Source organism: Pyricularia pennisetigena, chromosome 5 (assembly GCF_004337985.1).
Source record: "Pyricularia pennisetigena strain Br36 chromosome 5, whole genome shotgun sequence".
In the NCBI taxonomy this organism is placed as follows: domain Eukaryota; kingdom Fungi; phylum Ascomycota; class Sordariomycetes; order Magnaporthales; family Pyriculariaceae; genus Pyricularia; species Pyricularia pennisetigena.
The window spans coordinates 273,609-286,695 of record NC_043743.1 but is presented as its reverse complement, the minus strand read 5'-3'; the positions used below and the strand labels follow the sequence as shown (position 1 = coordinate 286,695).

Here is a 13,087-nt window from a genome sequence, read left to right as displayed (position 1 = left end):
GTCTGCAATGACTAGCCAGCGAAGAACAACCCAGCCCATGTTGCGTGTACTGCTTATATTGTAGGAGCGTTTTATCTGACTGGATATGTCAGCCAGCATGATATTGTTTGCGGTTCAAGGCTGACGGATGGATGCGTATAAAATATATATGGGCGAACAACGGCTGCTCTTGGGGTCTAATTCTTTTTGCAGATTATTAATTCCCAACCCCATGCACCACTTGAATCAATACTTCATAAGCCCAAACAAAGCAGGTCGTTGCAGCCTGTTTTGATCCCCGGAACGCCCGCCTCCATACAAGTAGCCTAGAGATGAAATACAGAGGGGGGGAAAAAAAAAATAAAGATCATCCAGTAAATCCGTGCAACATCACCAAAAGCCGATGATCGTTGGCCTGCCGGGGGGAGAAAGAAAAAGGGACATCGTACCCCAGCCGCCCCCTCGACTGGTTCCAGGTTGTCGACATAAAACACAACGCTCATGAATATAGGTTCCTAGAAATGGAAATTAAGAAAAAAAAAAAAAAAGAGAAGCAGCGGCAGCAGCAGTAGCAGCAGACCTCCACCACGAACAAGAGATATCATTGCCCCGACGCACCAGGCGCCCCGCCCCCCTCGGGAGCGACCGCCCTGGGCTTGACCTTGGGCATCTTTTCGTAGGCGTTTGGGCTCGGGGTGCGCTTCTTTTTCTTCTTCCTGGCACCCCCGCTTCCGCCTCCGTGGTCGTGGTTATGGCCGTGGCAGTCCCCTCCTCCTCGATGCTTCTTGCCTCCTCCGCCACCACCGGCATGTTTCCTCTTGCCCTTGCCGCGGGTCGAGTCGTCGCTGTCGGTGCCCGAGGAGTCGTCGTCGTCGTCGTCAGACGAGGATGACGACTCGTCTGAGGATTCGCCTACGGGTTTGGTGGGGTGGTAGATGCAGCAGACTTGGGGTGTTTTTGTTAGCTTTGCAAAGACACCAGAAAAGAAGAGGACTCCTAAAAGCAAAAAGAGATTGGTATCCCAAGTGTTGTTACCTTTGGACGATTTCCGCCCCAGCCCTTCGTTGTCCACCACGCCCTCGGCCCAGCGAACCGACGGCCCGCTCGACGCGCGCACGCCCCGGAGGCGGAGGATCGCCGGCTGAGGCCGCGCGGCCTCGTGGGCTGCGTCCCGTGGCGGCTGGTCTTGTGAGGAGGAGGTCGTTGTCGTTTCCGTCTGCGTCCGGCTCGCCGCCGGCGCCGAGGTTGTGGGTTGTTGGCGGGATTGGCGAGACGCCATCTTTGTTTGTTTGCTGTTTGTTTGTTCTCCGGGGTGATTGTTTTGTTTTCTTTTGGGTTTTCCCCCTCTATTCGAGAGGACTTTTTGTTGTTGTTGTTGTTTTGTTTTTTAAGAAAAAAAAAAGGTCCTTTTTTCCCGACGATTGTTGCTTTTCTCGAATCGTCCCCCTCCTTTCCTTTTCTTTTTCTCTCTGTCACTCCCGATTCTAAGCGGGCAGGAGAGAGAACTAATTTCTAGCTTACAAATGAGGATTAGGGAGCGACAGGCGAGAGGTGTTTTTTTCAATGGCGGTGTATTCAAGTTCAACAAACACAAATTGGCCCCTCCCCCCAAAAAAAAGGGTCGTCCCGCCCTGGTGGTTTGGTTGACTGGCAACAAGTCGAGATCCGATCGTGGGGTGATGATGACGTTGACGCGAGTCGGTTTTATAGGTCGCTTGCAAGGCTGGATCATAAATTGGGGTTTAAAGCTGTTTATAGTGGGGGGTCTGGGGGACCCTTGATCTGAAAAAGGAGCGGCGGGCAGGACATCACCTGGACCGCCCGTTGTGTTACAACATGGCCTTGGATGTACATATTACCTGCTCTCTGTACGTAAAAAAAACACAGAAAAGTGAAAAAAAAAGAGAGAAAGAAACCGGAAGAAGAAAAAAATTCAACGGTAGCCGTACGTCATGAAACGGGCACGGGAACATTTCATCCAGTCTCATGTTTTAGTTGAATACATCAGCTTAATTAACTACGTCTTGACCAGAGTTAATTGACTTGTCCTGCATATCACTCGCATATCTCATCATCGGAATCCGCCACTACCTTTTACGTCTCTGTCTGACGACACAAAACGCAGTGACCCTCCCTTAGGGCAGTCATCATAATGCAGAGTTATCAAATGAAAAACATTGTATAAATCAGATTTCTTTGTCTTCTCTCACTACGGTTCCAAGACTCTAAAAGCAGGCTCTACATTTTCGCTTTTTCTATTTCCCCATCTCCATCCTCTGACCAGATATACTCTCTACCCTGCCGCAAGGAAACCTCATCCATAAACTAGGGAGTAGCCTTGCTCATGCTGATAAGCCTCTTGACGCCGACCTGTAGGTGAACACATCATATTAGCATACTTTCCGTCATATTCCCATCCCATCGGCGAGCAGTAGGAAACTTCACATAAGAACAAAACAGAAAATGATAAAATTAAACTCACAATCCATTGTCCGCACTCCTCAGTCTTCTCCGTCTGGATCTTGACCTGCAGCTGCTGTGCCGCGGTGTAGTCCTTGGCCTCAATCGCCTGCGCCAGCGTGTTGAGCTGAGCAATAGTGTCCGGCTTGACCAGCTCCTCATTGTTGAGGTGGTCAAACAGGTAGTTCAACCGCTTCTGCGTGTCCTTGACGTGCGGGGCGAATGATGCCGGCGCCTTGGCCGCCACACGCTCCATGTCCCTGCTCAGTATCTCAACGAGCTGCTGAGCCGATGCCGGGATGTGTGACCTGTCCCCTGGAGGATACTTGGTCTTTGCCGGGGGAGCTGCCGCCGCGCGAGGCGGGGGCGGTGTCGGGGTGCTCATCGGGCCTCGACCTCCAGGAGGTGGTCCGACCTGAGAGCTCGGGGGCGGGGCCATGGGCGGTTGACCAGCCTGGGGCGGGGCACCGTACGGCGAAGGGGCGTATTGTCCACCTGGAGCAGGCGACTGCTGGGGAGCGGCAGCGTAGGGATTCGCAGGAGGCGGGCGGCTCATGGCGGGCGGAGGAGGCATCGAGCCGGCCGGACCCGGCCCGGCCTGCTGTTGCTGCATGGCCGGAGAAGGCGCATACCTGTTTGATGGTGGCGGTGCCGAGGGAGCCACGCTGTAGGGCGACGCAGTACGGGCGGGCGGCGCGTTCATTCCAAGTGACTGCCCTGGGGCAGGAGGGGGAGGTGCATACGTTGATGAAGCAGCCGAGGTAGGCCTTGGAGGTGCGGCACCACCGAATCCAGCCTGAGGGGGGCTAGTAAGTGGCGATGCCATGCGAGGAGGGCCTTGACCAGCCTTGGGCGGGGGCGGCGGAGGCGTCGCAGTGCCCCTCTGTCCCATGTACGGGCTTTGGGGAGGGGCTGCCATGCCAACTTGTTGAGTCGAGAATGGGGAAGTGACGGGGGCGACACTGGGTGTGGATCGGCGCGGAGGAGGAGCCTTTGTGACCATCGGAACATCGTTCCAGCTGCCAGCGTCGACGGTCCTGGATGGTGGCAGCGCCGACGGGGTGGTATTGCGAGGAGGCGGTGCACCGAAGTTCTGCTGAGGCTGACCGTAACCAACTACCGGTGTGGGTCCATATGCTCCCGCACCGCCCGCTGGCTGAGGAGGAGCGTACGAAGAGGTTTGCTGTGGCTGGTAAGGGGTGGCGCCAGTAGGTGCGTATGGAGACGCCGAGGGAGGAGCATAAGGGTTGGCTGCCGGAGTCTGTGTCTGAGGCGCCGGCGGCATGCCGTAAGGGGTCGACATGGGCGGCTGCTGCTGCTGGGGAGGCTGGTAGCCAACAGGCTGTTGCCTCGTCGGCAGACGGGCTGCAGCGGGCGTCTGCTGGACCTTTGCAGCCGCGGGCTGAGTACCAGGCTTCTTGGTCGCAAGCTGCAGGCGCTTACGGGCAACCTCTGCACCAGAGTACGAGGCAGGCACCAGCTCCAGGTACTTCTGCGCTATGGAAAGCTGGCCGTGTGCTGCGACAATGTCGGCGTACTCAATGTACTTGTCGTACAGAGAGGCCAACTTCCAGTCAGAGGTCTTGCTTGCCTCGGCATCCTGGAACTTGGTGACGTGTCGGAACACAGTGACCTTTTCGATGAGCTGCTGCAGAGATCTAGCGTGGACTGAGAAGGTGTTGTCCGCCTCTGCCTCCTGGATCTCAGCCTTCTCGGCCTCCTCGAGCGCCTCAATCCAGATGCCAACAACCTTTTCAAGCTTGGACCCGACCAGGAAGCAAAAGGAAGCATCTTGTCGGCTGCCAGTCTCGAAGAGACGGTCTCCCAGCGCCTCGCAAAGGTCGGGGAACTCTTCAGGCTTGGCAAAAGTGCAAAGGGTTGCCATGGTCTCCTTCCAATCGGCAAGGTCGGCGTTATAAACAACATCCCAGAGGTTTTCGTTGATGACAGATCCAAGCAGCCTCAGGTAGCTTGGGCTACCCTTCTTGGCGCTGATGTACGCCGTCTGGACCTGGTCGACCAGCTCCTTGCCACCACAGTTGGCGATGAGGAACGCGTCGGCTATGCGGTCAGCCTTGATACAGATTTCGACAGCCTTGGCAAAGTTGCCAAGCATAATGGCCCGCGTGACTGAGTCTTCCAGGCTAGTGTTGCCCTCCCGGAGCAAGTGGAAGGGGCTGTCTGTCTTGGCGCCCTTGGTCGCAGCCAACCCGGCAAGGAAATCGTCTCCATCTCCACCTTCGGCGAAGAAAGTAGATAACCTGTTCTTCTTGTGCTTCTTGAACGATTCCTTCTCGGGCTCCGCCCCGGCATCCTCCTTCTCAGCTCCCTCCTCTGTTGTACTCTCCGGGGAAGCAGGAGCCTCCTCTGCCGAGAGTCCGAGGTACTCGACAACCTGTTTGCGAGGGTTCTCCGCAACAAGAGTCTCCATGACCTTCCATGCAGTGGTCTCGTCCTCAGACTTGGCATTCTCCAGGTGCGACTGGCAGATGCTCTTCAAGTCGCCAGCCTTGATCGCCTCCTCAAACTTCTCGGTCGCGGAACCAATCTCAGAGTCTACCGAAAAGTGGGAAATGGAAATCTCCGAGGCTCTGGGCTGGCCAGGTGCTGTCTGCTTCTTCTTGAACACCACGACCTTGCCGCCAAAGCCAAAAGAGGCACCAACAGGTCGCTGGTACCACAGAGGGGCCTTGGTCAGGGTGAAAGACGCACCCTGAGGCTGCGTCTGGGCCTTGGTGAAGAAGTCCTCCCCGTCAAGGCTGTTCTGTGCAGCCGCCTGGGTCGCGGAGGGGTTGGTGTTCTGCAGTGTTTGTATCGTAATCTTCCCGTCAAAAGAGGCGGTGGCGGAGAGGTTGGGGTTGGTAGGGTTGAAGCGCGCCAGGAAGGTCCAGTTGGTGACCTCGGGGAACTCTCCGTAGCGCTCGCCGGTCTGAGGGTTCCAGACAATAGTCCTGTTGTCCTTGCCGCAGGAAATCAGGAGATCGCTGTCCTGCTGACACCAAGAAACGGAGAGCACTCCCTGCTCATGGCCCTGCAGAGTCCTCTCGGGCGCATTCGAGTTCCGCAGATCCCACAGAAAGATAACGGGCATAGTGTCATCGGGAGTGGCAGTGAGTAGTTTAGTCGAGTTGTTAGGATCCCATGCAATAGCACTAACGGCCTTGCGGCTGTTGTTGAGCGTCAGAGAAGCCTTCCTGGTCTTCAAATCCCAAACAGTAACAAAGCCACCCGAACCACCAGTCGCCAGGATGTGCGGAACCTTCCTGTTCCATGCTACACACTCAAGATCGTCAGAGCGGGCGGCGGCAGTGCCCAGACGGAATGGGTTTGAAATGTCATTGACGTCGTATATGAAGAGCTCGCCCTTGGTTCCAGCCGTCGCGAGAATCTGAGGTTTCAGGGGGTTGAACTGTAAGGACTTGATGGCGCCCGTGTGTTTTGTAGTTCGTGACATGTGAGCATCCGATGCGCCCGACAGGAGCTTCTCGGCGTCCCACAGGTCGAGGGAGCCATTCTCTAACGCTCCGGCGATGATGCCCCTTGGGTGGTCCTCGTTCGGCGGACCCCACGCAATATCAAAAAACCTAAAAGGGAGAACATATGAAGATAGTGTGAGTAGGAAATGCAGGCAGGCAGGCAGACAGGCGGACACAAGCCAGAAACCATGCGGTTTCTGGTATCGATGGCCTACCTTGAATCCGCACTGATGCTCGCAATGGGCTGGAGCTCTAGTCCTTGGCCCTCATCATCAAGCTTAAGGTCCCAAAGCTCCAACTTTGTCTCATCTGAAAAGTCGGCATCCACAGCTCCTGCGCGAGTGCCTGTGACTACGATTGGGGCGGAAGTATCGGGCGACCAAGCAAAAGCCGCCGTCCGCGGGATCTCCCTAAGTCGGACCATGGCGTAGTAGAGGCCAGGTTTTGGTTTATATGGCCTGAGTGTCGTATATGCAAGTTGGCCTGGTACAAGTGATTGTTTTGAGAAGTAAAATAAAGTAATAATCCGGTAACAGCAAAGAGCCTCTTGAGGTCTCTATTTTTCGCTGCAGAAAATTAAATGGTGGGAGATCTCGCTGCTGCTGATGCTTGCTGAAGAAGGTGGTGTAATACAGAGTGGTTTGAAGTAGCTAGCGTGGCACTTTGGGGGACGATTATGGTTCGCCGCCCATAAGCTCCTAGGCTTGCTGGGATCTTACCAGTTAATTCAATGTGGCCTTGGTTGTACCTTAAGACAACTGCGCTAAGACATTGACACCTCCAGGTTTCAATGCTTGAGCCCCACCAAAAAGACAATGTTGACGCACAGACTTTATCGAGTAGCCAACAACTCGTCTGCCTGCCTTTCCTTGCACATATCCGAAAGTATAATCTGTGATAGATGCATAATCGTGCCATTTAACGGGTTTAGTACTCGAGTTGATCACCAAACGAGGGCAGCAGTATCAAGTATCGACCTCGCAGCAACCAGCTTCTCTCTATTTCTCACCCTCAGAATTACGCCAAAAAAAAAAAAAAAATGACAGACGCGTCTCGCTGGAAGGCAACCCTCTACGTCGGAGGCTTGCCCGCCGCGGCAACAGAGGCGAGCCTGCACGATGCATTCATCCCCTTTGGTGAAATAGCCGACGTGAAGATGCCCAAGAACGACAACCCAAAATCGGCAGAGACGCACAGGGGCTTTGCATATGTCGAGTATGAGGATGCAGATGATGCCAAAGAAGCCATGGACAATATGGATCAGTCAGAATTCTTTGGAAGAATCATCAAGGTCCATGCTGCGAAGCCACCAAAGAGTGCTAACGAGGGACTTGGCAGCAAGACGGCCGTCTGGGAGCAGGTTGGTGTTTTATATTATTTATTTGCTAATGCATGTTGCCACTATCGGGCTTTATGCTGACTTGAAGTCTGCAGGAGGGGTGGCTTGCAAAAAATGCCGTCAGTGAGGAGGATAGGTTGACTGGAGATCAGTCAGCTGTGGCGGCGGAACCTGCTTCTCCAGCAGAAGATCCTATGCAGGGGCTGGAAGGATTGGATGTTGCCGGTCCTAGACCTGAGTGAGAGCATTCTTAGGCTGAAGCAGTCGACTGTTCTAATTTGCATAGCATCGGCGTTAGATGGCGTTTAATGGTATCACGTGTTTGGATCAACCAGAAAAGGCTTAGGAACAATGATGGAGACATCAAAAATCGAGTGTTTGAGTGTCAGGGAAAAATAAAATAATATCTTGATAACCAGGCGTCCGTATTTGTGACAATACCCAACGTACACCGTTCGATTGTTGTGACTTTTTGGCTTCCCAGATGCCGCAGACTGGCTGTAACCTCCGTCTAACTATGCTACACGTGCTTCCATTCCCTATCTAGTGAGCGCCCTCGCCATGTTCCTCGCTGTGGGAGTCAGCAGCACGGTTCTGACGCTTCAGACGGATAGTCTTGTCGGTCATGAAGTGTCGCAGGCTGGAGTAGGCGGCGGCGATGACAGCAAAACCGACGACAACACCTGATATTGTGGGACATGTTAGATGATTTGGTTCATGGTAGATAGCAAGCGGAGCTCCCTGTCCAGAGGCTTCTTAAGGACGCCGACGTACCAAGGGGCAGCAACTCCGGAGGGATCTTTCGGAGACGACGAAGGCGTTGGGAGATGGTGTGTGCTAGAATTAATGTCCCCAGTAAGCCATTGTCACTTTTCGACGCATCGTGGAGCTGCAATGCAGAGTCTAATGACGAGCCATTGACCATAGGACGTCAATTTAGCGAAGGGACCTATGCATACCAGCTTGTTCCTCGTTCTGCAGCAGATTGATTGGGTTAGCATTGGGGAAAAGCTACCACACGACACCAAATAGGGTATCATGATTCGATTCTTTTTCCTGCTCAATTGCACTCACGGGAACGGGCCGCATCATGCGGCGTGTCGGTTGGAACATGCGAAGGCGTTGCGTGGGATGCATCGTGAACGATTTGTCTCGAGAACTTCGGGGTTCGTCGTCGCGATTGTTGTTCGCTACAATAGGGTAGCTTCAGTACCTAATGTAGCTTTTTTGGAGAGAGGCGTTTGGTTTACTTGGGCTGATGAGGTCAGACAGCGATTTCCAGGTCCTTCCGTTCGCCAGTCCAGAATCCTCGACCCACTTGTTCAATTTGCCGAGGGCTAGGAAGGTACACTCGATTTCCGTGCATTAATGCAGCATTTTCAGGTACCGGTCTAAGCTCACTGGTCCAAGCTTGCCTTTGCAGACCTGACAATTGAGGCAGCTTTTCCATAGCATCATTCGATTATCCGTCGCGAACGTCGTTTAGCCTCGACAATCAATCACTCGCCAGATCTCCGAGAAGCGAATAGCACACCGCAACAGCACCCACCCAATTGGCCTCGGTATACATCATACACACAAAATGTCAGACGAGGAGCGCGTTACCAAGCCTTTCAAGTTCGTCACAGGTATGATTATGAGCCAGACTTGCTGAGAAAAACCCTCCTAAGCACGGCCCATAGAATTTTGGACTTTTGCTAACCCCCCATCGTGTAGCCGGTATGAAACCCCAATTGGTTCCCGATGTCGCCGCTGCCTCGATTGCTTCCTTGCAAGCCGGCGAATGGTTGACCTAGATTGGATATTCGAGGAGTGGCGGACTGACAAATATTCGCGGGCATTCGTTAGGCGTCGACGCTCGGTTCCCGAACACCAACCAGACCAAGCACTGCTGGCAGAACTATGTCGACTACCACAAGTGCATCCTAGCCAAGGGCGAGGACTTTGCTCCCTGCCGTCAGGTTCGTATTTGAGTTTTGAGCCTTTTGAAGCCTGCAGGCAACCCGCTGACAAACTGCTTTTTATATAGTTCTGGCTGGCCTACCGTTCCCTGTGCCCCAGCTCATGGTACGAGCGTTGGGATGCGCAAAGAGGTATGTTCCTGTGTATATATTACTGTCCTCAAGTACAGTGGCTAACTGGCGATCGCAGAGGCTGGCAACTTCCCGGTCAAGCTGGACCAGTAAACTTGGTATATTTGCAGGAAGTATGGGTCAAGGGGATTGGGGCGTGGAAAGCTGCTTGTCATAGAATCACCTCCCCACGGTGCCGTGAGTCAATAGATGTCGTTCTGTTTCTATCGCATTTTGTGGACTTGACCGTCTTTCTGTGACTTTGCGAATTAAAAAATGTAATATGCTGCAGTGCCACCGCCGTTGTCTCCCATGAATATAGACTTTAAGAGGCTACACAAGTCACAAAAAATGTAATACTCGGGTGTCAAGTTGAGTCCTTCCTTATCATAGTACCAAAGCCACAGTAAAACAACCCGTTATGAATCCTAATATCCTAAGACCGCTCGTAACACCCCGAAACGCCTGAATGGATAAACAAATTACAGTACATCCGTCCCTCCTATTTGCTTTCATCCTCATCGCTCGAGCTCATGAACTCGTCATCTTCGTCAAAGCCACTGAACTTCATGTTCTTCGCCGGGGCCTTCGTTTGGGTCGGTGTCTTTTCCTTTCCCTTTCCTTTGTCAACCTTTTCAGGCTCTGATGGTGGCGAAGTTGGAGCTGAACTCTCACCCTCACCATCTTCGGCCATATCCTCGTCGCTAGAAGCCTCCTCTAGCGGCACAGCAGTCTCTTTGCTGCTGGAGCCTGGAGTGACCATCATGTTGTCGGTAATGTTTCCCGCCATAAGAGCTGCGAGGACGGCATCTCTTGTCCTCTCTCCTGCCTCCTCCTTGTCCTCCACCCACTTTCCGTCGAGCCGCCCCTTCCCTCCGTACCTGATCTCGTGCTCCTTCTTCTCCGTCATCTCAACGATCTCCTCCCATCTCTTCCGCCGTTTCTCCTTTTCCTTCTTCTCCATGTCGGGCTTGATGGCCAGGTACTCGGCCAGCGCCTTGGCCTCGTTGGCAGTCCTGACACGACGTCCATCCAGGTTACGACTTGATCCGTTATTGTCGCCTGTGCTCTTCTTTTTTGATGACATGCGACCACCGGCAGCACGGAGCTGGGACCCAAAGCCACCCTTGCCACCGCATAACGGGGCTGAGAGTCGGAGTGAAAGAAAGTCATTGCTGGGGTCTGGTAGAAGAGACTGGACTCGTTGTGTCGATGTTGATGAGATGTTCTTATTGCAGTATGTGGTGAGGAAGAGGCGCTGATTTGGAAGAGCCACCCGGAGCTCCAGTTGATCCCATATCTCTGATGCTGCTGAAGTTGATTCGATAGGGAAGGAGACGGTAGATGCTGCGCCCAGTCCCGGGAAGGTCGAAACCAAAATGTTTATTGTTTTTGTCATCGTGATTGTGTTTTTTTTTTTCTTTTCTTGTATATGAGCTTGGCGTAGTTCTGAAGTCTTCAACGGCGGTGTTGTGTGTAAGAACGTGGTCTACGTTGCCCACTGATAACCGGATGATGATGAGGCTTGGAGGGCGAATCTCCAGACGCGATCAACCCAAACCCAAAACCTTCGTTCAGGGTCGTCAGAGGCGACAAGACGCATGGACCAACTTGCGCATGCCCGGATCCAAGTGGGGTCAAAACCGCAAGGTACCCAGGTACCTCTACTCACACGTGACACCGCCATCGGTCTAAGTGGGGTCTCACCCTCCAGCCAGCCCACGCGCGAGCACAAAATCAATCCACCAGCCCATATCGAAAAACTCCCTTTAACGATTTCGAGGAGAGGACCGAGTTGACCTTTGCGACCTGTTGACCCCAATCACCACCCACCCAACGAAACAACATCGGATTCCGAGGACCCGTCACGATGTTGATGCCAAAGGCTGACCGCAAGGCGATCCACGAGGTACGGCGATAATTCCCTGAAGCTATAATTGCGGAAATCAAACGAGAAAATACATAAAACAGTTATTGGCATTGGCGGAGGACATTTGGGGCTGAATAGCGGGAGGCGGGCAGCTTTGCACAGATCGCGACCATTGCAGACTGACATTTCCTCGCTCTACAGTACCTCTTCCGTGAGGGTGTGCTCGTGGCTGCCAAGGACTACAACCTCGCTGAGCACCCCGATATTCCCAACGTCAAGAACCTCTACGTCATCAAGGCTTGCCAGTCGCTCAACTCCCGTGGCCGTACGTTTTCCCTGAACAGATCCGAATACCTACTGCGAAGGACGAATGCAGACACATTATGGCGAAGAACGTAACAGGACCGAAGACTGACCATGCAATGATGATCTATAACAGTGATCAAGACCCGTTTCTCGTGGCAGTACTACTACTACACCCTCACCCCTGAGGGTCTCGACTACCTCCGCGAGTGGCTGCACCTGCCGGCCGAGATCGTTCCTGCTACCCACATCAAGCAGCAGCGATCACATGCGCCCCCGCGCGGTATGATGGGCGGCGAGGGTGAGCGTGAGCGGAGGCCTTTCGGCCGTGGCCGTGGTGGTGACCGTGGCGACCGCGGTGACCGTGAGGGTGGCTACCGCCGCCGTGATGCCGGAGAGGGCAAGGAGGGTGGTGCGCCTGGCGAGTTCCAGCCTCAATTGTGAGTTCCTCCAAATGAAGTGAAGGGGGGCGTGAATTGGCTCCCTGCACTTCTATGGCATTGTAGAGACTGGCTGACTGACTTTTATCTTTCTCGTTACAGCCGTGGTGGATTTGGCCGTGGCCGTGGCGGTGCTCCCCCTTCATAAACGATGACTATCAACACCCACTTTACCGCACCAACGGAGATCCTCGGTTTCCTCAGTTAATGACGGTACGAGAAGTACTTGGTCTATGGGGTTTCGGGTTGTGGACGACGCTCACGAGAAATTAAAAGGGATGGGATGCGTCCAAAAAAAACTACTTTGTGATGGGTTTGTTCGGGGAGTTTGGGCTGTAGAGGAGCTTTTACAATCCTCGGAAAATCATTTGCATTACATGGTCCGTATCTGCGGTTGTTTACCAAGGGTTATCTGCTTGAATGACGCCTCTGATGACTGGCACAAGTTCATATGTTCAAGGCTGCTCGTATTTGACATGAGTGGTGTGGGTCTGGCCACTGTTATTGATTGCTGATTAAAGACATGCTGCTTGCTGGTCTACATCGTGGTTATCCTGAGGTCCAGGAGGGAGAAGCTTCGACGAGGAGCATTGATCGGGCTGAGACCCTTTGAGCATCTTCGTATTTATTCCCTCATCATCAGACTGCTGGCGGTGGTGAGAGTACTTTAAGGTCACTGCAGCACTGGACCCTTGATTGTCTCCGCGGAGCCATGCTGCGCCGGTTCCAGAATTTTTGCAATGGTTAATGATTCAGAGGAAATTTTACGAATTTATTCCAATTCTAGTGCGCCGAATATTGTATGGAGGTGGATATAACCCAGGGATAGAGCATCAGTATCTGGTTTACAGTGGGTTGGTCTAAGTAAGGAATGCCATGGTAGGTCTCTCCCTTGCCTTCCACGTTATTCAATCTGGTAATGATGCCAACGAATCACCGGTGACCTGCATATATAAATAGCATTCGTGTTATGCCCACGGCACCTCTTGTGTATGATTTGATAGTTGTCACATGATTTCAATAATCGAAGGACAAACATCAACATTTAGCAACACAAGACGGGGAAATTGTGGTTTCTTCGTGCGTTACGCGCCTGTAATGAAGATAAGCCACGGAGCGAACAAAGGCAAGCAAAGAAAGGAAAACGA

At 53.2% G+C, this 13,087-nt stretch overlaps 7 protein-coding genes across 7 annotated transcripts; 3 read left to right on the top strand and 4 right to left on the bottom strand.

The window, feature by feature from the left end:
• Window positions 1-580: 580 nt before the first annotated feature.
• Window positions 581-1,258, bottom strand: PpBr36_08031 (uncharacterized protein; the record flags this gene model as incomplete). Its single annotated transcript, XM_029895164.1, has 2 exons — window positions 581-924; window positions 1,015-1,258. 2 exons carry the CDS (start codon window positions 1,256-1,258, stop codon window positions 581-583), a joined length of 588 nt encoding a protein of 195 aa, XP_029747746.1.
• A 1,046-nt stretch (window positions 1,259-2,304) lies between these two features.
• PpBr36_08030 (uncharacterized protein) lies at window positions 2,305-6,339 on the bottom strand (the record flags this gene model as incomplete). Its single annotated transcript, XM_029895163.1, has 3 exons — window positions 2,305-2,349; window positions 2,462-6,023; window positions 6,131-6,339. The coding sequence occupies 3 exons, from the start codon at window positions 6,337-6,339 to the stop codon at window positions 2,305-2,307; spliced, it is 3,816 nt and encodes a 1,271-aa protein (XP_029747747.1).
• Window positions 6,340-6,954: 615 nt separating this feature from the next.
• PpBr36_08029 (uncharacterized protein) lies at window positions 6,955-7,496 on the top strand (the record flags this gene model as incomplete). Its single annotated transcript, XM_029895162.1, has 2 exons — window positions 6,955-7,275; window positions 7,350-7,496. 2 exons carry the CDS (start codon window positions 6,955-6,957, stop codon window positions 7,494-7,496), a joined length of 468 nt encoding a protein of 155 aa, XP_029747135.1.
• A 301-nt stretch (window positions 7,497-7,797) lies between these two features.
• PpBr36_08028 (uncharacterized protein) lies at window positions 7,798-8,391 on the bottom strand (the record flags this gene model as incomplete). Its single annotated transcript, XM_029895161.1, has 4 exons — window positions 7,798-7,937; window positions 8,029-8,091; window positions 8,214-8,229; window positions 8,329-8,391. 4 exons carry the CDS (start codon window positions 8,389-8,391, stop codon window positions 7,798-7,800), a joined length of 282 nt encoding a protein of 93 aa, XP_029747134.1.
• Window positions 8,392-8,836: 445 nt separating this feature from the next.
• Window positions 8,837-9,440, top strand: PpBr36_08027 (uncharacterized protein; the record flags this gene model as incomplete). Its single annotated transcript, XM_029895160.1, has 4 exons — window positions 8,837-8,882; window positions 9,103-9,215; window positions 9,284-9,347; window positions 9,406-9,440. The coding sequence occupies 4 exons, from the start codon at window positions 8,837-8,839 to the stop codon at window positions 9,438-9,440; spliced, it is 258 nt and encodes an 85-aa protein (XP_029747133.1).
• Window positions 9,441-9,828: 388 nt separating this feature from the next.
• PpBr36_08026 (uncharacterized protein) lies at window positions 9,829-10,725 on the bottom strand (the record flags this gene model as incomplete). The annotated part of the gene is made up of 1 exon (XM_029895159.1): window positions 9,829-10,725. One exon carries the CDS (start codon window positions 10,723-10,725, stop codon window positions 9,829-9,831), a length of 897 nt encoding a protein of 298 aa, XP_029747132.1.
• A 471-nt stretch (window positions 10,726-11,196) lies between these two features.
• PpBr36_08025 (uncharacterized protein) lies at window positions 11,197-12,087 on the top strand (the record flags this gene model as incomplete). The annotated part of the gene is made up of 4 exons (XM_029895158.1): window positions 11,197-11,235; window positions 11,398-11,521; window positions 11,636-11,939; window positions 12,042-12,087. The coding sequence occupies 4 exons, from the start codon at window positions 11,197-11,199 to the stop codon at window positions 12,085-12,087; spliced, it is 513 nt and encodes a 170-aa protein (XP_029747131.1).
• Between the last annotated feature and the right edge of the window lie 1,000 nt (window positions 12,088-13,087).